The 24,955-nt window shown below is 44.9% G+C and overlaps 13 protein-coding genes across 13 annotated transcripts; 6 read left to right on the top strand and 7 right to left on the bottom strand.

The window, feature by feature from the left end:
• Positions 1 to 995: 995 nt before the first annotated feature.
• On the bottom strand, positions 996 to 1,505 carry RTC4 (Rtc4p). Its single transcript, XM_020214711.1, has one exon. The coding sequence runs from the start codon at positions 1,407 to 1,409 to the stop codon at positions 1,095 to 1,097; it is 315 nt and encodes a 104-aa protein (XP_020071313.1). The 5' UTR covers positions 1,410 to 1,505; the 3' UTR covers positions 996 to 1,094.
• A 1,320-nt stretch (positions 1,506 to 2,825) lies between these two features.
• Positions 2,826 to 4,184, top strand: CYBJADRAFT_71675 (WD40 repeat domain-containing protein). Its single transcript, XM_020217888.1, has one exon. It carries the CDS (start codon positions 2,920 to 2,922, stop codon positions 4,126 to 4,128), a length of 1,209 nt encoding a protein of 402 aa, XP_020071312.1. The 5' UTR covers positions 2,826 to 2,919; the 3' UTR covers positions 4,129 to 4,184.
• A 55-nt stretch (positions 4,185 to 4,239) lies between these two features.
• On the bottom strand, positions 4,240 to 5,144 carry MRPL17 (mitochondrial 54S ribosomal protein mL46; the record flags this gene model as incomplete). The annotated part of the gene is made up of 2 exons (XM_020213633.1): positions 4,240 to 5,066; positions 5,135 to 5,144. 2 exons carry the CDS (start codon positions 5,142 to 5,144, stop codon positions 4,240 to 4,242), a joined length of 837 nt encoding a protein of 278 aa, XP_020071311.1.
• A 264-nt stretch (positions 5,145 to 5,408) lies between these two features.
• Positions 5,409 to 7,178, bottom strand: NRD1 (Nrd1 complex RNA-binding subunit; the record flags this gene model as incomplete). The annotated part of the gene is made up of 1 exon (XM_020212600.1): positions 5,409 to 7,178. One exon carries the CDS (start codon positions 7,176 to 7,178, stop codon positions 5,409 to 5,411), a length of 1,770 nt encoding a protein of 589 aa, XP_020071310.1.
• Positions 7,179 to 7,237: 59 nt separating this feature from the next.
• On the bottom strand, positions 7,238 to 9,966 carry CRS1 (cysteine--tRNA ligase). The gene is given in 2 exon segments (XM_020214710.1): positions 7,238 to 7,306; positions 7,317 to 9,966. 1 exon segment carries the CDS (start codon positions 9,941 to 9,943, stop codon positions 7,676 to 7,678), a length of 2,268 nt encoding a protein of 755 aa, XP_020071309.1. The 5' UTR covers positions 9,944 to 9,966; the 3' UTR covers positions 7,238 to 7,306; positions 7,317 to 7,675.
• A 424-nt stretch (positions 9,967 to 10,390) lies between these two features.
• Positions 10,391 to 14,602, top strand: RAD50 (MRX complex DNA-binding subunit). Its single transcript, XM_020214709.1, has one exon. The coding sequence runs from the start codon at positions 10,498 to 10,500 to the stop codon at positions 14,284 to 14,286; it is 3,789 nt and encodes a 1,262-aa protein (XP_020071308.1). The 5' UTR covers positions 10,391 to 10,497; the 3' UTR covers positions 14,287 to 14,602.
• On the bottom strand, positions 14,278 to 15,942 carry MPA43 (Mpa43p; the record flags this gene model as incomplete). Its single annotated transcript, XM_020213311.1, has 2 exons — positions 15,232 to 15,942; positions 14,278 to 15,153 (listed from the first exon to the last, which is right to left on the bottom strand). The coding sequence occupies exons 1-2, from the start codon at positions 15,931 to 15,933 to the stop codon at positions 14,278 to 14,280; spliced, it is 1,578 nt and encodes a 525-aa protein (XP_020071307.1). The 5' UTR covers positions 15,934 to 15,942.
• Positions 15,943 to 16,382: 440 nt separating this feature from the next.
• Positions 16,383 to 18,140, top strand: CYBJADRAFT_125558 (uncharacterized protein; the record flags this gene model as incomplete). The annotated part of the gene is made up of 1 exon (XM_020212603.1): positions 16,383 to 18,140. The coding sequence occupies one exon, from the start codon at positions 16,383 to 16,385 to the stop codon at positions 18,138 to 18,140; it is 1,758 nt and encodes a 585-aa protein (XP_020071306.1).
• JJJ3 (Jjj3p) lies at positions 18,015 to 18,784 on the bottom strand. Its single transcript, XM_020214708.1, has one exon. The coding sequence runs from the start codon at positions 18,732 to 18,734 to the stop codon at positions 18,231 to 18,233; it is 504 nt and encodes a 167-aa protein (XP_020071305.1). The 5' UTR covers positions 18,735 to 18,784; the 3' UTR covers positions 18,015 to 18,230.
• Positions 18,785 to 18,943: 159 nt separating this feature from the next.
• RPA49 (DNA-directed RNA polymerase I subunit RPA49) lies at positions 18,944 to 20,264 on the top strand. The gene has a single exon (XM_020214707.1). The coding sequence runs from the start codon at positions 18,962 to 18,964 to the stop codon at positions 20,201 to 20,203; it is 1,242 nt and encodes a 413-aa protein (XP_020071304.1). The 5' UTR covers positions 18,944 to 18,961; the 3' UTR covers positions 20,204 to 20,264.
• A 137-nt stretch (positions 20,265 to 20,401) lies between these two features.
• On the top strand, positions 20,402 to 21,796 carry VPS75 (Vps75p; the record flags this gene model as incomplete). The annotated part of the gene is made up of 3 exons (XM_020217097.1): positions 20,402 to 20,424; positions 20,477 to 20,550; positions 20,612 to 21,796. The coding sequence occupies 3 exons, from the start codon at positions 20,402 to 20,404 to the stop codon at positions 21,358 to 21,360; spliced, it is 846 nt and encodes a 281-aa protein (XP_020071303.1). The 3' UTR covers positions 21,361 to 21,796.
• On the bottom strand, positions 21,512 to 22,321 carry CYBJADRAFT_71620 (HMG-box domain-containing protein). Its single transcript, XM_020217887.1, has one exon. The coding sequence runs from the start codon at positions 22,097 to 22,099 to the stop codon at positions 21,662 to 21,664; it is 438 nt and encodes a 145-aa protein (XP_020071302.1). The 5' UTR covers positions 22,100 to 22,321; the 3' UTR covers positions 21,512 to 21,661.
• A 1,147-nt stretch (positions 22,322 to 23,468) lies between these two features.
• CYBJADRAFT_201347 (homeobox domain-containing protein) lies at positions 23,469 to 24,686 on the top strand. The gene is made up of 6 exons (XM_020217568.1): positions 23,469 to 23,648; positions 23,733 to 23,838; positions 23,887 to 24,167; positions 24,220 to 24,315; positions 24,384 to 24,398; positions 24,458 to 24,686. Exons 1-6 carry the CDS (start codon positions 23,557 to 23,559, stop codon positions 24,522 to 24,524), a joined length of 657 nt encoding a protein of 218 aa, XP_020071611.1. The 5' UTR covers positions 23,469 to 23,556; the 3' UTR covers positions 24,525 to 24,686.
• The last annotated feature ends 269 nt before the right edge of the window (positions 24,687 to 24,955 follow it).

Raw genomic sequence — 24,955 nt, 5'->3', positions numbered from 1 at the left:
TTCACAGTTCATGGCATCTAAGCCTTCTCCTCAGGCTTGGCTGTACATTCCTTAGAGATGTGGCCAACACCACCACAGTTGTAACAAGTCTTTGGAGCAGCAGCAGCGTTGTCACCACCAGCAGAAGAGGTACAGTCCTTGGAGATGTGACCAATCTTACCACAGGCGTAACACTTGGTCACACCAGCCTGACAGTCACGGGCAAAGTGGTTTGGCCCACCACACTTGTAGCAGGTGGTCTTGGTGTTTCTGGAGCCAAACGACTTCTGAGGTCTGGAGTTGCCCTGGTGAGGTTGTGGACAGTTTCTGGAAATGTGACCAAACTCGGAGCAGTTGTAACAACGAGCACCTTGGCTTTGTTCAGTACAGTCGCTCTGGACGTGACCAACACCACCGCAGTTGTAACACTGCTTTTGAGTGTTTTGCTTTGGCTCAGGACAAGCAGTGGACTCGTGTCCCGGCTGGTGACAGTTGTAGCATAAACGCTCCTCCTGGGTACAAGCCTCAGCAACGTGGCCGAGTTCACCACATTTGTAACAGGTTCTTGGGAATACAGCAGCCATTTCTCCACGTCTTCACTTCAGTCTTCAACAATCTTCTTCAACTCAACACCGAGAGGGGGGTTTTGATGGAATGAAACGAAATAAATATTCGATGATTTCAAGATGAACGAAGATGAGACGAGACAAAAAAATTTTTGTCCAATTTTCGTCTTTTTGGCGCTACAACGCACAGCGCACTTTTGTGTACGCCTTTTTTCGCCTTTTTTTCAACTCCGGCGCTATGTTTTCAAGACTTAAACGTTAATTTCATGTGTGTGTGTGTTTTTGTATGCGATTGATGTTTATTGCTATGGTGATAGCAGTATAAATTCGTGATGAAAAACAACAAGACGAAAAACGAAAACAGAAAAATGGCAGAAAAACTTAGGGTTCCCGCAGTGCTTACGTAAGCGGTGTCCGGATGGCTCAGAACGTATAGCGACGATGGTGTATAAGCTATACAACGATGATGAGGGATTCGAGCGATATTGCCGTGCCGATCGAGTGCTGAGAGTATCTGAGCTCGATGTATTTGAAGACAGCAGCCCGTATTTACTCTATCGGATCGAGGTCTGTGATGTATTTGCCGTAATCAACAGTGCTGAGGAACAAGTCGTACACATCATCCAAATCTATGTGCAATTCTTCAGCAGCTATTCGAGCACCAACCTCGGCAGCCAATACGTATAGCACAAAGTTGTCCCTGCCCCACCAGATAGCAGTCTTGTTTGTGCGCATAGCCCTTGTCAACGGATCCTTGAATTGCCTTGCTATGATCTTAGCGATGAACGTTTGTCTCTGAATTCCATAGAACCCAATAGTGAACTCGTCAAAGCTGATCCTCCTGAACTCCTCCACAGATGGCATTGCGGTATTGGACTCTTTGGCGATGGTGGAAGCTTGTGCATAGTAGACGGACTGAATGGATCCATTAAGGATGGACTCAACACAAGAGATATGGGCCTCCGCCTTTGCGTTCAGTTCGAGCGACGTCAACGAACCTTGGTATGTCTTGTTGCCATACTTCTCACTGACGGTTCTCCGCTTCTTGTGAAGGTTCACCGACTCGTCAAATACCTCGATGGAATCATCAGCATTGTCAAGTTTCAACGCCTCATCGAGATCGGCGCTCTTATTGAAGCCGGATATGTGTTCGTCGCTCAAGTTCTCATCTTGACCATCATCACCGCGAGGTTTCCACACCTTGGTGGAAAGAAGCTGTGAATGGAAATCTGCCATCTGCTCTGCTTTCCTTTGTAAAGATCTTTCCTGTTTCCTTAACTTTTGAGCCTTTTCAAAGATCATCTTCTCTTCTGTATTTAGGTCTTCAACAGTGAACTTCCGGCTCTGAGAGCTTAGCAGTTCGTCAGAGTCATTGCACTCACTAGTATTGAACAATTGCAGTTCATCATCATCGAGCACGGAATCGTGTTCGCTGGCTTTCAGGTCACTTGAGCTCCTACTCTTGCTTCGTGTAACTCTCAGCGTCGAGAGAATATCTGATCCATTTTGACCTTTGCGCTCGCCTGAAATAGCAGTTCTGTGTTTCCTTTCTAGTCGCAAGCTCTCAAGTGCTTTAGACTTCTGTCCTCGGTTGGGCTCTTCGCCTTTTCTCTTCTGGGCTGAACCAATGTTTGAACTCAAACCAGAAGAGCCTATAACCCGTCTTTTAAAATCAGCACAGCCAGCCTTCCTGAGCCCGTCGCTCTCAGGAGCATCACCACACATCGGCCTCTTGTTGCTTGACTTTGTCAACATGGTTGTAGATCCTTTGTGATCTCCAAGAAGATTAGCAGGGTCAGGTCCACTACTAACTTTCCTAACCACTACACGTCGTGTAGTGGAAACCTTCGCAGAAGGAGCATCCCATGTATCTCTCTCAAACTCATCATTAGGACTTGAAATCACAGAGCCTTCAGTGCTACTCCAGCTTCTCCCACTGGAATTCCTATTCAATGATGGAAATTCCTTCGTGAGCGAGCCTCGTGAGCCTCCGCTTGGTATGGGAGGCCCTGAGTTCTTCATTGACGACAGCGACGACGGCCTGCTCCTGTAGAAATTGCCCGACTCCGTACCCATACGTATGCTCTTCGTCTAAGTCTTCTTCTTCTTCTTCTTCTTCTTCTTCTTCTTCTTCTTCTTCTTCTTCTTCTTCTTCTTCCTATCTAACCACTTTCGTTATATTGTCGTAGCAACTGCTTTGTTTACTTCAATCGCTTCAACCTCAACATTGAAATTGTTTTTGTGTCGTCACTGGTGTAAGGTCAGAAAACAAAACAAAACAACAAAGGCATCGCGTTGAGGAAAACTGAGCCCACTTCCTCCGGACGCAATTCTCCACGGTTTAGAACCAGAGCACTGTGTGACACCTCAAGCGATGAGAGATTCTGGCAGGGGCTATAGGGACGCTGGACGGGATTCTGGACGGGACGCTGGACGGGACGCTGGAAGGGACAGAGCACGCCGTAATGACCGAGACAGGGACAGAACCAGGGACAGAGACAGGGACAGGGACAGGGACAGGGACAGAGAGAGAGCCCGTGACAGAGACCGTGACAGAGACCGTGACAGGGACCGTGACAGGGAAAGGGACAAGCTCAGAACTCAGGAAGAAGACACCCAGACGGGCCCCTTCAAGGACTTTGTCACTGTCAAACTGGCGTATGAAAGGTCAAGACAGAGAAGGGAGGTAATCTGTGCCTCTTGGAACTACCTGGGTACAAGAATAGCAGCTGCTGATAACGAATCGCTGCGTATATGGGGTATGAGATCTGCTGGTGAGCCAGCAAACACCATTCCACTGGTTGTTAACCAGCCCCATGGAAAGGGCATATGCTCAATGTCGTGGAAACCGGGAAGCGAAACGTCATTGGCGACTGTTGCGAATGATCAGCATCTCAAGATTTGGAACTCCGTCACTGGTACCGTGTCAAATACATACGCTGTTGAGCACCATAAACTGAACCATGTGGGTTACTCCCCAGATGCAAAGCTCATTGCCTGTACATCTGTGGTGAACTCCCTCATCATCGTCGATCCAAGTGCAGCCAGCGTGATTCAGAACATCAAGGTGAAGTCAGTACCTCACTCGCTGTGCTGGAGTAACACATCTGACTTCATATTTGTTGGATTGGCTAATGGGCAAATCAACTTATACTATAACCAAGGTGGTCAATTCGAGCTGGTACATGTGCTTGAAGGCCACAACGCCGCTATCAGGACGCTGAGAGTTGATCCAAGGGGCCAATATCTCTACGTAGGTGCAAATGAAGGTTTGGCATCTGTGTGGTCTCTGGAATCATTGGTCGCAGTGAAGACCTTTGGAGATGTTGATGAGCCAATAGCTGCAATTGACGTCACTTTCAACTCAACGCTCATAGCGATAGTGTACGACGGTGAAGAGCAGCCCACGAGGCTATTCAACACAAGGACCTGGAATGAAGAGACTCAAGCCACGAGATCTAAGGCTGGAACGTCATTGCCTTCAACTTTCCAATTCTGTCCAAACCCAAAGCATCAGACAACTCACCTGTTTTCTAACCCTGATGGTAACATCATGGTGTGCTACAGAATAAGACCCCTCTGATGATAAACTACATCATCAGCGGTGATTCTTCTTCTCCGACGAATACTCAGATGGATATTTACATGTAATTCTGTTCCGTTCTATGTAATGATACAAATGACTTGTCCCCCTTCAAACACGAGAGAACAAGAACTCTGTAGCCTCAAAATAGTCCTTGCTGACTCTCTCTTCAACTTCCTCCTTGGTCAGCCATGCGTACTCCAAGTTCTGTGGTTTGAATGCACCAGCAAGGATGTGTGATTTTATGATGAATTCTCTCTCCAGCTTGTCAGAATTGGCATCCGGTGCAACTAATTTACCATGTTCATACTTTAGCACTGCAGCTGGAGAGCGTGCCACGGTCCATGTATGAATATCGTCACCACCAAGCTCTCTAAGTCCAGACTCCGCAGCTCTGTGAAGCGTTGTGCCTTGTGCAAGGGCAAAGGATGGGAGTTTCCATCCCTTGTTGTTCTCATTGACCAATAGATGTAGCGTTCTTGGTAAAGCTCTCTCCAAAGAAGTGATATCGTTTGCGCGATCAGCGTCTGTGATTCTGGAGTTTGGCACAACAGGTCTGGAGATATCAGACATACTTGACTCCTCGTATTCCTCCTTTGGGATTCTCACCTCCTGCTTCAGTCTTCTCTCTCTGTTGTGTACAACGTCCGGCTCTCCCTTCTCGAACAAGATGTTTGGCTGGTTAGAAACCGGACCCTTTTGAGCTTTGATGAAACGACGCTCTGAAAGGGACCCCTTCTTGAAGTAGTAATAGTGAGGGAAAGTCCACATGAGACGACGTTCCAATTCCTCCTGGTAGTTGAAGTACGCTTTCTCCAGCTCTGTGAGATCTGGCGTCACAATTGGCTGACGCGTCAGTAATAGAGCAGCCTTAATGGCATTCACTGCACTTCCTTCTGCTGATGGGGACGCAACAGTAGCTAAGCATCTCTTCAACGCTATCACAGAATTCACGTTAGTAAAGGCATCGCGACGCGAGGACACGGCATCAGTGCAACACACATACGTTGATACATCTCTGTAAATGTCGTTTCCTTCTTTCCAACACCTTCAAAGCTGGTAATCCGCCTCTTTCAAGTTTGGTGATTCTCGACGTCAGCGGAAAAAAATATGAAAAGTTTTAAAACCCACGGCGGGTTGGGTGCTTAGTCAGCCATTACATAATCACATATCGCATCAAAAGATTTCCCCATACTTCCTGCTGCTTACGTAATAATAAATAGCGGAAACCAATATGTCTTAATCAATCCATTAACTCTCTTTTCGGTACTATACAATGACTATTTACCCTGCTGTTTCTGAAGCATTGCCATCAAGTTGGCGAGTTGTGCGTTAGCATCACCACCAGCTGCTGGTGGAGCTTGGCCCGGAGGCGGAGGTGGTGTTGAAGTTGCGGTTTGGCCCTGTGCGAATGAGCCATTACCTCCAAACAAGTTTGCCAATGGGTTATCTCTGGTGTTGTTGTTCTGCATGAACGAAGGCAATCCTGTCTGGCTTGTGGAGTAGCTCTGGTCCTGCTCACCAGGTCTGTTTGATCTTGGTCCATTTCTGGAGCCATCCGTTGGCATCTTCTTAGAAATGGCCTTGGAAGACACACCTTCACCGATTTCGATATCAGGCTCCTCCATCACCATGTTTGGAACAAGAGGTCTGTCCATTCCAGCACCACCCCATTCGGCACTGTTGACCCAACGCTTGTCAGCGTCGGTCAATCTGTCGATTGGGATAATACTGACACCATGAATGTAGTCACAACAATCACGAGGACCATAGCCGACACCCCAACGAACTCTTAGATTAGCAGCAGTGATCTGGTGGAAGTTATTGATAACGTTCTCAGCTTCCTTACGAGAATATGTCTTGACAAACGCATGCTTACGCTCAGCGTTCATGATAACACTTTGCACCTCAGCGTATGGTCTCAGGATACTCTTCAACTCTTCGCTATTCATGTATGAAGGGATACCACCAACGAACAGCGTACGACTCAACACCTTGATGGAGTTGTAAGGCAAGTTTGGATCCATCTGAACGTTCTTCTCTCTGTAGTGAGCAGTTCCTGGAATATTCTTCTCTCCGATAACGTGGCCTGGTGGCGCAGCTGGTTTTCTTCTCTGTGGAGATCTTGATCTTGGACGACGGCTGTAACCGTTATCACGTCTGTCTCTCTCGTACCCACGCTCGTTATCCTGGCCACCTCTATAGCCGCCGAAGGACTCGGATTGGGATGGCAAGGAGCCTCCTTGTTGTGGATACGAGTGGTTCGGTGGTTGTTGCTGTTGAAACTGCTGTTGCTGTTGCTGTTGTTGCATAAACGCAGCCAAGTTACCATTGTTTTGCATCGTGGATACAAGCTGAGCAATAGCATCTCTAGGGTCTGATGGTAGACCAGGAATGTTTGGGAGTGCAGAAGGGGCACCAGAACCGACTCCAGAAGACGAAGGAGCTGCTGCTGCTGGTGGTGGTGGTGGTGGAATTGCACTCTGGTTATTGTTGTGATTTTGCAAAGAGGCCAAGTTCTTCAACAAATCATTGGCTGAAAGAACAGGAGCTGCCTCGGCCTGTGATTTAGCAGCCGTAGCCAGCGGTGGTGGGGCACCCTTTGGGGTAGTTGATCCTTCGAAGAATTCAGACTTAACGCTATCCAATATCGACTGGTCAAAAGTACCAGCTTTACGCCATATGGTTATCAATTTGGCCACTTTCTCCTTATGGTCCTGTGGACAGGCACCGAGAGTGACGGCTAGGGCATCCTGGATCTTACCATTCAAGTTCTTTAAGCCAGCAGCGGCGTCGGCACTGGCACCAATGTTCTTAGCAGCAACATCCTGGTAGGCCCTGGCGATGGAATCGACAACGTACAGTGCGCCGAGCTTGTGCGTCTCCGACGACGTCTTCAGGTTGTCGATAACCTTGTCAACCAGCTGGTCCTGCAGTGAAGCATTCTCAACAGCCAACTGGGTCAACTTCTTAATACGGGAGCCAGAAATACCAGACTTTAAACCTTTAAACTCACCCAAAACATCTACAAACTCTTGGACGACTGACATAGTGCTACCGATACGTGTTATGATGCTTAGTTGGTCTCAAGTAACCGTGTTTTTTCTATCCCGTTGCTCGTTCACTTATGATTACGAATGGTTACAAGTGTACTTTGTTTCGGCTCGGTATGGTATGGTATGGTATGGTTTGGTTTACACTGTACTGCTTTCAATTCAAGATAATAAACTAGACAGAAAGGTGATTTTCTCCTTCTTCGCTTGCTTTATGATCCGTGATAGTACAAAGGGCGGGAACCTGTTCTTTTTACACCAAAGAGCCTTGAAGTATTGCTTTGTTTTGATGTGTTGAAGAAGAACAACAACACGTTGGCGGAAAGGAGAGGAAATTTTCACAACGCCGCAAAAACTTTTGCTTTGCGTTCTTCAGCTCGCCCAGAGGGGAAAGCGCCCTCCCCGTTCCCGAATAGGAAATATTCGCGGAGGTGGCTACGACTACGACGGGAATGGCAATGAAGGCCGGGTAACCGCGCCGGATATGGTGTGGATTAGGCATTGGAGGCTATATACTCATCGTGGAGCTTCTTCTGAGCGTCGTATTGCTTCTGGAGTTTCTTCTTCATGCTCTTGCTCACTTCGTTCCCGTCCTTGTCCTTTAGCGGCATACCGGTTTCGTCCCATTCGGAGAATTGCTCCGTCTTGAAGAGCTCGGAAGGTGGGATCTTAGCCTTTGCGAGTTTCAGCTTCTCTTGTTCTTCCTTGAGCTTCTGCTGCTGTAGCTTCTTCTGCTTCTTCTCCTCCTCGCGTTGCTTCTTCTCCTGCTGGAGCTTGATGGCCTCCTCCTTCTCCGCTGGTGTGAGGATCTTCACGAGGGCTGATTTACCGTCGGTACGGTCATCAAGAGAAACACCGCTTTGGAGTAGCTCTTCACGTAGCGAGTCACATTCAGCAAGAAGGTCACGGGATTCCTTGTTTGCAATCGCAGCAGCACGGACAGTATCTCTGAATTTGGACAATAGCTTATAAGCTGGTAGCAAGACGTCCTCCGTGGAGCCTGAGGACTCTGTGGTGGAGGCATCTTCCCATCCAAGCTGATCACGACGAGCAGGAAGACCCAGAATATCCAAGATGTCACTGACAAAGAAGGTGACTTGGTTAATTTGATCGATTCTCAATTCAGAGTCGGCTGCGGTGATGTAAGCGTTGGTCTTACTGACCAAATCTGACAATTGTTTCAATGCCTGTGGAGTGGCCAAGTTATCACAGAATGCAGCGTGCACATTAGCTTTAGCATCTTTCAAATCTTGCAAAAGTTGTTTTTCTAAAGGTCCGATAGCTTTTGAGATCACGTCTCCTTTAGCAAGTCTATCGTTGTATTCGTGGTTGAATGCTCTAACGTTTTGGAAGAACTTGCTCAAGGAGCTTTCAAATGCCTTCACCTCTTGCAGTAGACTCTTCTTGAAGTCCAATTGGTTGTTCCATTGCGTAAATGCAAATGCCAGTCTGAGTTGTCTGGCACTGTACGTTTCCAAAGCCTCTTGAATCGTGATGAAATTCTTCAAACTCTTGGACATCTTTTGACCTTCAATGTGCAGATGACCTGTGTGTAAGAAGTAGTTGATCCATTGGTGGTTATCGAAGCACGCTTCGGATTGTGCCAGCTCGTTATCGTGATGAGGGAATGCCAAGTCAATACCACCAGAGTGAATATCAATCTGCGGGCCAAGGATATCACTAGCCATCACGGAACATTCAATGTGCCATCCTGGACGGCCTTTTCCCCAAGGAGAATCCCATTCTGGCTCACCTGGCTTCGATGCCTTCCAAAGGGCAAAATCGTTTGGAGATCTTTTCCCAGCATCGGAGGTCGTTAGAGAACCTTCGCCATCGGCAATCAGATCAAGTTGACCTTTGTTCCATGGTTGTAATTTAGCGTAGTCATGCTTATCAGATTGATCAAATGCCACAGTGTTGAAATAGACAGAACCATCGTTAGTAGCGTAAGCGTATCCGTTTGAAATGATCTTCTCAACAAAGGAGATGATGTTTGGCACGTACTCTGAGACTCTAGTCACGACATCTGGTGGTAGCACGTTCAGTGCTGCCATGTCCTCGTTGAACTTACGCTCCCAGTAGGAAGGTAAAGCACGGAACACTTCAGGGTCATTCACTGTGGAGCCCTTCTCCTTGTCCAGGACTGGAGAAATGATATCCTTAACACCTTGTAAGAATTCCTCCTTGGTGATTGACTTTGAGTTTTCCAGCGCATAGCGAGTGGAAACAGCAGAGTTATAGTACATTTGGAATTTGGGGTTCTTTGCTTGTTCTTCTGACACATTAACAGCAGATGCCCACTTGTCGAACTCTGCAGCATTCACCGGGGCCTCCGGGAGGTTCTTTTCAACAAAGCTTTGGAATCCATGCTCAACCTTGTCGATGACACCAGCAGGAACGGTCTTCTCATCTGCCAAATCCTTTGCAAACTCCTCAAACAGGTAATTCTGGCGTGCTCTGATAATGATCTTATCGTCAATATCAGTAACGTTCTGCACAAACTTCACGTTGTATCTAAAGTACTTCTGCAGGATTCTTCTGTTGATGTCAATTGACACGTAGTTACGGGCATGGCCCATATGACTCGAGTCGTAAACAGTCGGTCCGCAAGAGTACCACGTCACCTCAGCAGAGTCCAACGGCACGAACTCCTCCTTCGATCTCGTCAACGAGTTATAAAGCTTGAGAACTGGCTTCTCCTGCTTCTGCACAGGTACCTGCCACTTCGGCTGCACAACCTTACTCTTATTCACTGTGGTCATAGTCCTTATGCCTAAGCGCTTCAACATACAGCTTCAGCAGGTTTAGTAGAAGAGTTGGAAAAAAAACACCACGAGTTTGTATGACTCGGAGGTATAAATTTTCCAGCATACCGCCATGTCAATGTGGTTTGCGCACACTGAGGATGTGACACCCGGACATAATATCATCCGCACACCTATTAACCCGCACACCACAGTATAACCTAGCAGTACAACTTCACTGCTTTGATGCCCAACATCAACACAGGCGGTTCCAGGTTGATGTACCAGTTGAAGCAATGTAAGTTGAGGTGATCCAGCGTTGGAAGCTCCATACTAACTACTGGCATCCCAGGTCTTCTATCTATAAAGTATGTGGTGCTGTCTATTCTCTTGATACAACCATGTCTAACATAGCACACTAGCTTTCGATCTGCGGTGTAAGATCGTTTGACTCCAGAGAGTCTGAAGTCATTGAGTTTGGTAAGCCATTGACGCTGATCGTCGGTCCTAATGGTACAGGTAAAACAGTGAGTCTCTTCTGGGTATTATTGACATAGGAAGTTGCTTGTTTCATGCTAACAGATCACATCGTGAAGACCATCATCGAATGCTTGCGGTACGCCACTACAGGTGCGTTCCCTCCGAATAGTAAAGGTGGAGCCTTTGTACATGATCCTGGGATGTATGGTGAGAAGGAAGTGAAAGCAGAGGTGAAGTTGGCCTTCCAAAGCGTCTCGGGGAACTCAATGGTGTGTACAAGAGCTATGCAGGTGATTGCTAAAAAGACAGGGCTTACGTTCAAATCGTTGGAAGGTCAACTTTTACAATTGAACAGGGGTGAGAGAACCACGATTAGTACCAAGTGTGCTGAGCTGGAAGCTCTGGTTCCAGCGAATCTGGGAACACCACGTCCAATTCTTGACTATGTCATTTTCTGTCACCAAGAGGACAGTCTATGGCCCTTGTCAGAGCCAGCTAACTTAAAGAAGAAGTTTGATGAGATATTTGAGGCACTCAAGTTCACCAAAGCACTTGACAATTTGAAGAGTATAAAGAAAGATATGATTGTTGATATCAAGTTGCTCGATCAATCTGTTAAGCACTTGAAACAGGATAAGGAAAGAGCAGACAGAACAGTATCTCGTTTGGAAAAGAAGAAATCCACTGTTGATATCTATGAGAACGAAACCTCAAAGCTGGAATCTGATATAGCAGAGGTCCAACGAGAATCTGATGTGCTATTCAAGTCCAATCAGGAGTTTCAAGAAACCATTTCGAAGCTGGACAGCTTGCGACATGATCAACGTTCTATAGAAGCACAATTAGAACGTCTCCATGGGTCATGCGAACTTCTTCCAGACTCGAATGATGATATCAAATATAAGCTGGCAAACTTCCAGAGGATGCTGGATAAGTCATCGAAAGAGTTGGATGTGCATAAACACCAAAGTAAGTCGATTCAAAAGGAGTTGACTGTGCTCAGACAACAACAAAACAGCTTCATTGGAAGTGAAGGTGAGCTCAGGGCCAAAGAAACCAAATTGAAAGAAGATATGGATCTGCGTAGGGGACTCGTGTCAGAAATCTTTGGCCCACAAGCCGAGGAGCTCTCAGAATCAAGATTCGCAGAGTGGCAGCGTACGTTACAACTTTCTCTTGAGGAGAAGAAGAAGGCTCTTGAAGAATATGAAAAGACCTCATCTGATGAGTTAGCTGTTGTTGAATCACGCTTGGCAAAGATCAAAGGTTCACAGGTCAAAGAAGCTGAGCATAAACAATACTCTGTCACGGATCGTAACAACTTACAGATGGAGATAAAGTCAATACAATCCACGATCAATGAACTTAACTCCAATGAGGGTGACTTAGAATATGAAAAGTCTTCTTTAGAAGATCTCATTGTGAAATTGAAGACTTTCACGGACAATAAGTATCTAGAAAAGGCCGTCCAAAACATCAAATTGAAGAATCAAGAAATCAACACCATGGAGGCAGACATTGAAGAGATATCTCGTAATATATCCAATGCACATAAACAATCTGATTCACATGCAAAAATCTCTATAATAACGGATGGTCTCAAGTTCAAACAAAAGGCCCTTGAGAAGCTTCTTGATGCAAATAAAGAGCCCTTCGCTGCTCATAATATTGACATTTCATCACCACAAGAGTCGTTCAACCGGAAGATGCAAAAGTTGAAAATGTCTCATATTGAAGAAGATCGAAATTTGAAAGCACTTCATGAAGAAGTTCACAACTTGAAGAACATGATAAAATACAAAAATGATAGTCTGAATGATATCGAAGGGCTGATTGCCTCCTCTGAAGCACATTTCAAAGCAGAACTTGATGATGGTGAAGCTGTCGCCAAATATGATGAAGTAGTGATGAATGCGGAAGCTGACTATAAACTGACACTGGAGAATCTGAAAATGGGAACAACAACTTTGGAATTCAACAAAAAAGCCCTTGAAGTTGCGGAAAGCTCAAGCTGTTGTTATCTCTGCTCGAGAAAGTTCAAGGACAATAGTCTTCTTGGTGAATTCATAGAGGATCTGAAACGTAAAACCCGTGATGAATTTGAAGCAAAGCTGAGAGAACAATTCGAGGATGCAAAGCAGTACTTGGAAGCCGTCAGAAGTGTTGCAACGGATGTCGAGAAGATAAATACAGGCAAGAAATCCTTGGCTGAGATAAAGGCTCAGCTTGATAGCGCAAATGAGAAATTACATCATCTTGAAGACTCGTATAATCAGCAAAAGATCACCACTGATCAACTTGGAGCTAGTATTTCAAGCATGGAAGCGTTGAGAAACCCAGTGAACGAGATCACCAGGTTGAAAAGTGACATTGAGACTGCAGAACAAGAGCTTGATATGAAAGTAAAAGCACTTGGGAACTATGGTACTCCACTCCAAAGCTTAGATGACCTACAAAAGTCACACCATGAACTCACCTCAAAAATCAGATCGCTTAGAAGAGAAGTCGCCTTCATGCAAGAAGAAAAGGAAAGTAAGCAAAGGGAGTTTTCAGTTTTAGAAGGAACCATCAAGGATAAAAGACTAGTCATCAGCAATCTTGAAAGATCCCTTGTTGAAAGAAAAAATCTAGTTAGATCTGTTCAAGACCTCGAGAAGAAGATGGACTATCTCTCCCAATCAATTGTGAAATCTGATAACCTATTGATTCAACTAAAAGAAGAAGCTTCCATCGTACAAGATGAACTTGATTCTCTTCGTTCCAAACACAGAGAGGTTATCAATGAGTTGAATCTTGAATATGAAAAATCACTAGGGTACTACAACAAGCTGGAGCATCTCAATAAGAGTGCATATGAATATATCAATCACGTTCAAGTGGAATTGGAGGCTATTCGTGAGTCTGTGAGGGAGGTTGAGACCAACATCGCTGACAAAGAGTTACAATTGGGTAACTTGACCCAGCTGATTAGTAACGAAGAGCTGAGACTTGCCGATACAAATAGCGAAGAAAGAAATCTCCGCGAGAACCTCGAGATTCGTCAGCTTGAGGAGAAGTTGGTTGATATCTCTGGTGAGATAAGGGAACTCGAACTCCAAAATGCTGAAGCAGAAAGGGAGAAGTATCAGCAACGTTCCAATAAGCTGAGACAGAGGTATACAGATTTAACGGCGGAGCTGGCTGGTAAGAAGGGTGAAATCAGACAAATCAATGATCAGATTGAACAGTTACAGCGTGAATTGAATACCGAATTCAAGGATGTTGAAAAGAATTACAGGCAAGAGTGGACTAAACTTCAAACAAGAACGGTTGTCTCTGCTGATCTAGATACTTATGCTAAGGCACTGGATAGTGCTATAATGAGTTTCCATTCTTTGAAGATGAAAGAAATTAATAGAATCATTGATGAACTCTGGAAGTCCACCTATAGTGGAACCGATGTGGACACCATTAAGATCAAAAGTGATCCTAGTACGGGTAAAGCTAACAGATCCTACAATTACCGTGTTGTGATGTATAAACAGGACGCAGAACTTGATATGAGAGGGCGCTGTTCAGCAGGGCAGAAGGTTTTAGCATGCATTATAATCAGACTGGCTTTAAGTGAATGCTTTGGAACAAACTGTGGTGTCATTGCACTTGATGAACCTACCACCAATTTGGATTCTGATAATATAGAGTCACTTGCCCACTCCCTCGGACGTATCATCGAGATGAGAAGAAGCCAGAAGAACTTCCAATTGATTGTCATTACACACGATGAAAAGTTTCTCCATAGTATGGGTGCTGGGAAATATGCCGATCATTTCTTCCAGTTGAAAAGAGACGAAAGTCAAAATTCTCGTATTGAACTAGTGGACATTAGCAAAGTTTCAGTTTGAAGCACATGCCAATTGAACCATCTGTCTATATCTTATCTGCTGTTTTGCTATATCCATAGTTATCTCATACTTTGTATCAAGTAATGAACGTAGCCTGATGTCTGCTGTGTTACTTGTATACCTTTTCGCTTCATCAGGAGATAACCGTCTAATCACCTCTAAGAGATCTAGTCCACTCGCACCTGAATAGGCCAAGTAAGCAGCACCTCTTGTTCCTGATAGATGTGGATCAATCGAATCATTAACGTCGATTGGAAGACCTGTTATGAATGCAAGCAGCTCTATAAGTCTCTTATTCTTGGCTTGACTCCCGCAGATCAAGATTCTCGATATCTCAAATTCCCCAGTAATACTTAAGAGCTGTTTAACTTGGAATGCAAGAAACTCCAGTATACAAACGTATTTGAGCATCATGTCTCTGAGAGACACGTCTGTTGATTCGCCAAAGAACACACCTCTCATTGCAGCATCACCATATGGTGTTCTGTTTCCCGACAGCTCACCGTACAGGAACATATTCTTCGCCGAGTAATGAATACTCTGTCCTGTCCTGTCTTCTTCTGTAGATATCAACGATTCCAACGTGTCAAATGGATTGCCCAGTTTTTTCAATTCATCATAAGCAGGATGCGTTTCAAAGAGATGCTCTATCAGCTTGCCCGTGGTTGGGAAGCCACTTGTTGACACCGATAACGATTTCAAGACCACGCTGAAAGGTCCCCATATTCCATCTGTAGGGGCCTTCATTGAGTGAGAAATCATAAAACAGGTCGATGTACCAGCAACTAGCGTCAATGTATTCTTCATATTACCACAGCATGAGCCAATCCAGCTTCCATAAGAATCAATCACGCCTTGCACCACGGTCTTTGTCGAACTCCTTGCAATTGGTGTGCCAGCTGTGGGGATATAGTCATAATCCAAAGTCTGGTCTACTTTGAACACTTTACCTATCTGACTGAAGTTATCCCTAGCAAGACACCCCAGTCCTATGGACTTCAGAAGCTCAGAGGACCAGCCCTTCAGTTCGCCATCCAGGCCAACGCTTGGTGTCGTCCCATGTGAACAGTCCGGGACCATCACCAGTGGTTCACAGTGGAACAGCTCAGAGATCTTTAGCGATAGGTAATCGTGTAGATCAAAGAAGACGACGCTGTCCAGTCTATCCTTAGCAATATGGTCAACCACGTACTTGGCCTTGGTCAACGCCATTTCCTGGGCAAATGCACCACCAAGATACTTCAAACAGCCATCATCTCTCAGAGTCTCGTTCATCTCCATCGTTTCTGCCTCAGACCTTGTGTCCATCCAGAACACCACGTCCTGGTCCGGGTCAGCTGAGTCCTTCGCACACGAGTACGGCCTCAACTCCCCACCCACACGCTCCTTCACAACCAGCGAGCACGTCGCACTAACACATATCGACACACTCGCTTCCGAATCAACAATGTTGGCGCCGTCAAGGCATCGCATCACGCCCTTCCAAACCTCTTCAGAGCTCTGCGTAACAAACCGCGGGTCTGAAGCACACACGCGGTACGCAACGGCACAGCTCGTCGAGTAGAGGCTCCTCCCCACAGAGTCAATCAACTGCACACGGACAGAGCTGGAGCCAACATCAACACCACAGAACAGAGCTTCCGCCATAGCCAATGTGGCCCACCACGCTGTGAAGAACGCCCTTGTGCTCATCGCACTAACTGCCGTTGTACCAAAGGCGCGCTCCTGCCCTGCCCGGGAAGCACATGCAAAACACCCGGACACCACTTCCTCGGATCGCGGGTGCGGGTGCGGGCGGGCGTTTTGGCCCGGGGACGTTGCAGCAGATCCGCAACCGCTCGCACAGGCGCAGAGGCCATCACCTTCTCTTCCGCAATGGGACGTGGACCAGGTTTGCCACGGTTGTTTGGTGATAGCTCCGTCGTGTTGAGGCTGTTGCCAGTGTTACCTGTTGCCTGTTGCCTATTGCCTGTTGCCAGTGTTGCCAGTGCTCGAATACGCGTGAAATGGGTGTCACCAGAAGCCACAGGCTGGAAGATATGAAGGCCGTCATGGACGGCAGCGATGATCTGTCGGAGAACTTCGATCAGCTCTCCATGGGGAGCGAACAGAAGTTCGTCCCCGACGCTGACGACGACCAGGAGAGCAGTGTGAGCCTGAAGACCGCGTCGTCGATTATTGGTGGCTCCGCAGTGGCTCTTGAAGAGCGTGATGACGAGCAGTCAGCGTCGGATGATGAGCAGTACGAGATCAATCACACTGGACAGGAGATCACCACCGAGGACTTGGATAACAAGTCGTTTAAGAACGAGCACAAGGTGTTCAACTTCAGCCTGCCGTTTGGAGGAAACCCGCTGTCGCATCTGCCCTCGATAAAGCACCTCAAGGGCTCGCTGCCCATAATTGGGAATAACGATGCTGACGACTACCCGCTGGATGCGATGCTGACGAGAGAGGAGATCAAAAACAAGCTGAAGAGACAGATCTCTGTCTCCACTGAGGAGGAGGCGTATCTGTACAAGAACAGCCATGGAATCGACAGCTCCAGGTTTAGAGCCATGAAGAGGGCGTTGACACCATCTGTTAACTTATCATTGCCAAGGGAAGAGAAGAAGAGGCTCGAATCGTCCGTTTGGGACGATATCGAAGGCGAAGTTGTGATTCTTGGTGGCTACAGAGGAAGCATTCTTCGGGATAGAAAGACCAACAAGAGGGTGTGGATTCCCTTGCGTGCTGGTTTCAACATTAGAAAGATAAACTTGTTGATTGGACCAACTGACGAGGATGAGGCTAAGGCTCAGGAGGAGATCTACTCGGATGATATGATGACACATGTTGGTCCAGTGGACATCTCAAGGAAGCTGAAGGCCAAACTGACCAATGGTAAAACCAAGGTTCATACCTTTGGCTATGATTGGAGACTATCCTCTGATATAAGCTCTGAGCAGCTGTATGAATTCTTAAAGGGGTTGGATTGTAATAAACCTGGGAGTGACGGCAAGAGGAAAGGTGCTATAGTCATTGCACATTCAATGGGTGGTCTCATAGCTCACCATGCAATGCAAAAAGATCCATCATTGTTCAGAGGTTTGATCTACGTTGGTGTTCCTGCAATGTGTCCAAATATCCTGGGCCCAATACGGTTTGGTGATAGCGTTTTGTTCAGCTCAAAGATCCTTACTGCTGAGGCCAACTTCTTTATGAGATCAAGTTTTGTATTCCTCCCACAAGATGGACGTTGTTTCGTCGATCGCAAGACCCACAAGCATTACAATTTGGACTACTTTGATCCGCAGTCATGGGTTGATTATAACCTCTCGCCTCTCGTTGGCAGAGACCGTAAGAAGGAAGAAGAGACAAAGGCCACGAAGGATGATCAAAACGTGCGTCCAAGGACGCCAATGTCTCCAATATTTGAGATCAGTGAGATGAAGAGATCTCTTTCTCTGTCGAGGTCAGAGCCTGAGACGTATCAAACGTCATTTGAAGACTCATTTGATTATCTCAAGAGAACTTTGAAGCGCACAAGGAAGTTCTTGGACGAACTGGCTTACGATGAGACAAAGAATTATCCACCTTTGGCTATAGTTTACGGTAATGAGGTTCCAACAGTGAGAGGGTGTCGTGTGGATGGTCCACAGGGAATCGTCGAAGGAGACTACGACGATTTCTACTACGGACCAGGTGATGGTGTTGTCCACCATAAATGGCTCATGCCAGAGCGTCGTGATTTCCCCGTCGTTGCTAAGCTGGCGTCTCCACTGGGTCACATCTCTCTGATGACGGACTTCCCGGTCATGGCTGAGGCCCTCAGCGCTGTTCTTGCTGAAGAACACGTGAGGGCATCCACCTAATAGAAGCATAGAGTCGGTCTATAAAGCATTGTACATAGTATCTGGACACACCTGGGCCTCATTTCTAACGATCACTGTCTATTAAACGTGTTATTCCTCCTCTTCGTCTTCGTAATATTGAACTTTGAGCCATAGGCTACATGCACTACACTGGAGGATGATCTCGTATCCACCCATCCCATCGGGCGTGCCATTGTCTTCAAGGTCATTGTCAGTCAGCACAAACCCGTCCTGAGCAGTACATCTGGGACAGTCCTTCCTGAACGTTGCTATCGAGTCCTCACCCTCGGCCTCAACATCGCATACAAAATCGTCCAAGGTGACAACATCAAGCCCTTCGCCAGAGCTTATAAGACCACTTTTCTGGAACCTCCGCTGTACCTCGTCGTCGTACTCTCGCCTGGCTTCGTCATTGCACAGCACGCTATACGCCGTCTTCAGCTCCACAACGATGTTATCTCTGGTCGTCCTTTGGGTCTTGTCCGGATGGCTATTAAGCAGTCTCTCTTTATACGCCTTTTTGATCTCAGCCAGCGTCGCACTGGGCTCAACGCCGAGCAGCTCATAGTACGACTTCTTCGTAAGGTGCTCCATCACTACGAGCTCGTCTAACGGGTTCCACGCTGAGGAAAGCGAGCCAGATACTCACCATCATCAACATTGAAGAGAAGAAGGCCATGAGTGTGAGTTCCGAGGCCAGATTTTTTCCGGGCTGTGAATTCCGACCCTCATCGCGTAAAAAAAATTTGTCTGCTCAAAACTTTCCGCTTTTCGTAGAAAAGAACATGACTTCTGTTTTGGGTGGTAGAATACCTTTAAAAATGGTACAAGAGAAGAGAAAAAGAGACGAGCACGTTGATCTCGAGGTGTCAGAGTATAACGATGCTCAATCGCTAGCTGTGGGCACCTTTTTCAACGGGTTTACTGTCCCTGCTGATGCCAAATTCGATCTCTACAAGAACAAGAAGAACCAAGGTGTGATATTCCACGGTGAGAATGAGCGGTTGGAATACGATGGCGAGCCATCGAACGATGCCAGCGACTCCAGCGAATATGCCATCGCGGTGTACGATCCTGTGAAGAAGTCTGTTGAATTGTACAAGGCTCCTGTTCTCCTGGGCACTATCACTTCAAAGGCGCATAAGAGCATCAGAGGGCCTAAGGTTAGACAGAACAATGTGCGTTTCAACGTGCAAAGAAACGCGCTTGGTGAAGCTTTTGGTACCAAGAAGGCTAAGAAGGCCATCTCTGACCTGGAGAGAAACCGTATTGACGCGGAGAAGCTTGCAGATTCTCAAGCTGATATCATCGACTCTGTCAAGACGAGTACCGTCTCATTGCCAACCAGAAAGGAGCTCGATCAAACTGTGTTGGACGATAGACCAACGCCACTTGCTAATGTCGACGCAAGATCTGTGGAGGATATCTACCCGGTGGAGAATATCATCACCAAGAGAGAGTTACAATTCATCCGTGCGGGTCCTATACTCAAGGAGAAGGAACTCAAAGAGAGATTGGAACTCTTACCATATCAAGAATCACCATTCCTCAAGGCACAGCTCTCCACCATCAGCGATGAATCACAAATGCAAAAATTGCAGCTCATCTACTACGCTTCTCTACTCATGGGTGTGTACCAGAACAGACGTATTTCAAACAAGAATGCTCTTTCATCACAGTTGAACAACCCACCAGAGGTGCTCATGGATGGGATCTTGGAGAAGTTTGCGATCTCAAGACCTGGTCAATTCGGACGTTCCAAGGATAGAGGCTTCACCATTGATCCACACCACGAGGATAAGCTGTTGTGTTATCTCTTGGCCACCATCTTCCACATCAACGGATTCCTTATCGAAGTTACGCCATTGGCACAAGAACTCTCGCTCAAACCTTCAAGGCTGGTTGGGCTGTTCAAGGCTCTAGGTGCCGTTGTTAAAAATGCCACTGTCGCTGAAGCTGAAGCGTTTGGTATCCCTAAGGCTGCAGCCTCTTCGTACAAGATTGCTTCCCTCAAGGTTCCTTTCAAGATGCCACAGATGACAAGAAGAGGGAGAAAGACATGATAGTTGTATACATAGAGATTATTTGCGTTGTTAATTGGTAATATCATCCCATGAACTGTCGTATAGAGCTCATCATTGCTTGATGTAGCTCATCGCTGTAGCCGAATTCCCTGCGAACAAGCATGGAAAGAAAAATTTATACGGAGGGAACGCACCGATGAGACATAACCAAAAGAGCTCACCAACTCGGACAACGCAATGGCTGAGAACAGTGAGGATACGTGAGTCCACTGCCGGCGATATGTGAAGTCAATTGTACTAACACGAGGCCAGTGTGGTTGTGGAGAAGGCCCTCAGTGGCCTTGCTGAGGTTGAACAAGAACTCGAAGATACTGAACGAGCCATTGGTAAGTTTCACACAATTATATGAGAACATGGGCATTCGCATAGCTAACTGTGTACCGATAGAGATCACACGTCTCAAGAAAGTGTCCAAGATCTACGAGAAGAGACGGGAGTATACAAAGGCAATTGATAAGTTCTGGCACATTGTGCTCTCACAGCATCCAGAGTTTGCCGACTACGTTAGGGCACAGGACTTCAAATACCTGGAATTGATCAAGGACATCTATGTTTCCTGGGATGCATCCACCTCTACTGACGAATCAGTTGATCCAACAACGTTCAGTATAACTTTTGAATTTGAGCAGAGTGAAGATGGCGACTTCCCAGCCCAGACAGTTACAAAGAGATTCCAGAAGGAGGTGATTGACCCTGAAGAGTTGCAAATACTAGAGCAGAAGAGAAAGAAAGGTAGCCTTAGCGATGATGAAGATGGTCAGATGCCCGAAGAGACGGAAAGACTTGTTTCCACGAACACTGAGATTATCTGGCCAAAGTCTTACGATTCAATTAACCCTTCAAAAGTTGTTGATAAGAAGACAACACTAGGGAAGAAGAACTATAGAGCAGGTATGAAATCCTTCTTTGGTTGGTTCCGTTGGACTGGGAGAAAACCAGGTAAGGAATTCCCCAACGGTGACGATTTTGCAAGATTGTTTGCAGATGATATCTTCCCAAGTGCTGTTCTGTACTATACAGAGGCCCAAAGAGACGGATTGGAGGAGGAGATGGAATCAGACGCTAGTGAACCTTTAGATCTAAGTGATTCTGAAAATGTTCCAAGGGGGTTGAAGCGTAAAAATTCTGAATGTTGACTAAAAACGATAGCGTTACATCTATAATCTTAACATAACCAACACATTACGATGACAGGATGTACCCTGAACATCAATACAAAATACGAGAATCCTTCTCGTTTGTGCGTGACCGTGAAGTATACATTTATTTGGTCCCAATGGTACCAGTAACAACAATCAAATATGAGCTGAACTATTCTTTGAGTATTCAATTCTCAGAATTGGCAGTAGATATGCACCAGCGAAACAGTGGCTATTGGACAGACGTGAAATCAATCCAGAATAAAAAGATCAAATCAATCAACCAGATAGAAGGAAACTATTCGGTCTTACTTTTGAAACCATACTCGATCTCCAAAGCTTCCTTGTCGTCATCGGAGAACTCCCTCCAATCGCGAACAAGCTTCTTCGTGATTCTAGTAGCGTCCCATTCTGGGTGCTCCTCTTTACAGTTCGAAAAATTATCTTTATACCAAGTATTGTACAATGTTTTCTTCCTAACAGGTCTTGTAGAAAATTGAATTGGAGACACATCCAAGTTCAAATTAACTTGTAAAGCTTGGATGCCGATACTAACACGTGAGATATCCTTCACCAAGTCATCAATCAAGGATTTAATGATCTCGCTTCTACCGTTACCCATATCATTATACTCTCGAGTGAAAACAGGAGGTGTAACTTTAACCTGAGAGAGTGCACTTATTGTGTGTTTGGCATCATTTAAGACGACCTTTGCAAGCATACGTTGCTTCGACATTTGTGAAAGGTATGGTTAGTTAGCTTATTTTTCAACTATGACTGTCTTATGGACACAATAAAAAGTGAATCAGCAACTGAAACAGGATATCATCCCCTTTAAATACACGGTTTAAGCCTTTTCATCGCATGGTTTTGTTTCGTTTGTCTTTTTGATATGTCATTTTTTGATGTGTCATCTTTTGATGTGTCATCTTTTGAGTTGGTAATTATGTGATCCATAATATCTGCAGCTATCAGTACCTTGAAGTCATGTATTTGAGAACAACGCAGTTCTCCGTTTTCATCTCACCTCTTTCATTTCATTCTATACTCAGCTGGTAAAAATAATGTTCCTGCATATCTTATGAATCAAATGTCCTCATCCGTCTGGAAGCCAATACATGAGCTTTATTCTTCGTTATCAGTCAAAGGTTCATTTCAGTGATAAATGGCTTTCACCAAATGAGCAACAAACCGGTTTCGAGATATGTCGTTTTTACATGCTATCCACTGTTTACAGTCAGAACTTTGTTTCATATGTTTCATGAATTATGTAGAACTTCCAGTTGTTTAAGACTTGTGACGCAGTTAAAACAAATCTTATACGAAAGCATTACTTTCAAGAGCATAGATTTATCTTATTACCAAATACAAAAGTGATTGTACATGATGTACCATGTATATTGTATCATATGACTTTTTTTAGATCCAGGCTTGTTGGATATCGGTCAGTCGAATTGTAAATTCTTGTTGTGTGCCGGATAATTAAAAACTGTAGTTAATACGTAAAACCCATATGATTTTGTTAACAGAAAACTACATTTCTGTATTTAACTTCCGGAAATACGAAAAAAATCGTATCGTATATAGCGAAGGGGTGAAGACATCTAGTAACGAAGAAAGAAAAAAAAAGTAATAGATTGAAAGTAAACTATGGTATGTGAATCATGAGCCATGAGTCAGAGACATGGTCTAACGGAGTCATATCAACGTTTATTACACAGCTTCATGCTTGAGCCTCTGACGCTGAGCAGCATATGGTGTTAGGATTTAACGGTATAAATGATTAATTACTGTAAAACCCATACAAGCTGCAAGTTTACTTGCAACTTGGAACTTGTTAAAGTCTTATATTGCACATCATTCTACAATTTATTCTTATTATACAGATTGACAATTTACCAAAGTACAATATCTGTAAATATAAAAGTATTGATCAGGTATAAGTTCAAGACTTCATTATTAATTTGAATGATATAATAATAATCGTAGCTTTCATATCTCTCAAAATTCCAAAAGAACCACAGTTCTGTAAGTTTCGTTGGGCCACGCACCAATCGAAAATACATTAGCGCGATATCTGCAACTTGAACATATAACTTAGAAGTTACAACTTAAGATGTAATCTCCAAACTTCGAAACGGAAACAGGTTGCCATTTCTCAATAACCTCTCTTTGTCTTTAAACAGAACAGTTATGGAAAACTCTTCGATTCAGGATAAGTGTTCAATCACCTCATTGCTTTCTGACGGATCAAAAAGAAGAGATCCTGAACAGCTCTTACAGGAGTAAGTTGTTCTTTAATCAATCCTTATACCAGGGTAATGAAAAAGGATTGAGAACAAGTTTTAGCTTTGCTAACTACGCTTTAGTATTGAATCAATCAAATTGTCCCTTAATCAAATGTTGGATCTTCTACGCACGACACCAGATTTCCACTCTGAAGATCTCAACGATGAGCTGTCAATAATCATGGAGGTGAGTATGTTTTTTTGACTATGTGCTCTTCGCATACTGACGTTCTAGCGACTTATTGATGTTCAATCCCAGCAAACTGATTTATTAGAGGAGCACAGGGATTACTTCATTGACGTAGATGCCCAAGCAAGAAAATTGTTGCTTCTTGTAAAGGAGGCAAAGTTCTTGAATGATGAAACTAACAGATTTTTAAGACATCTTAGTTCTACTTCTGATTCTGATTCCATGCTGTTTAAAATTGTTACTCAGGACATGATGAACAAAAATGGTTCGTTCATCGGGAAACGCAAAAGACTTGAAAGATCCAAAGTCGCAGTGCTTGAGCAATGGTAAGTTTATCCTTCTTGAGTCAAACCCCACTGATAACTAACCCCTTGATAGGTACTCCAAAAACTGTGACCGACCATATCTCAGTGATTCCATGTTATTGTCCCTGATGGGCGAAACAGGTCTTTCGAAGATTCAAATCAAGAACTGGTATGTTTTTGATATTATACTCACAACAACACAATCATCCATCTTCTCATACTGACCCTTTTCATTAGGCTTTCTAATAAGAGGTAAGTCAAATGATCTTATTTCTGTTTGATCTTTTTTTTCTAACATTTGTTGAAAATAGACGAAAAGAACGAGGCGGCCTTGTCTCAAATGAGTTATGTGATCTCTTAGATGAGTCATCACCATGAAAGATCACTATTTCTATGTATTACTTTTTCAATGGAATATCACTTTTATTACACTGATCACTGGCTAGAGAGAAGAGTCAATTCATGAACTGGTAGAAAACTGAGATGACTAGCTATTACTATGATTATATGTTCCCATTTCTGATCAATTTCAGACCTTAATTTGACAAATCATAAAATTATTGTGTGTATTTCTTCGACTGTATGTAGCATTCTTTTCTCTGTCTCCGTAGGACTCTAGTTTACTAGTCTAGGAGATCACGTTAAGGTATACACAAACCTCTGTGTGATGACTATCAAATTTACCGACATTTTTGTAGATTGAGCTTGCTGATTTTCATGCACCAGGAAAACACATATAACTTAACAATCCGCACCCTGTGTAATTGAGTCAATGGATTATATTGTTGAACAGCATGATTCAGGCCAGT

Source organism: Cyberlindnera jadinii, assembly GCF_001661405.1.
Source record: "Cyberlindnera jadinii NRRL Y-1542 unplaced genomic scaffold CYBJAscaffold_4, whole genome shotgun sequence".
Lineage (NCBI taxonomy): Eukaryota > Fungi > Ascomycota > Saccharomycetes > Phaffomycetales > Wickerhamomycetaceae > Williopsis > Williopsis jadinii.
The sequence above is the reverse complement of the archived record's forward strand: the minus strand, read 5'-3'. Positions and strand labels throughout refer to the sequence as shown.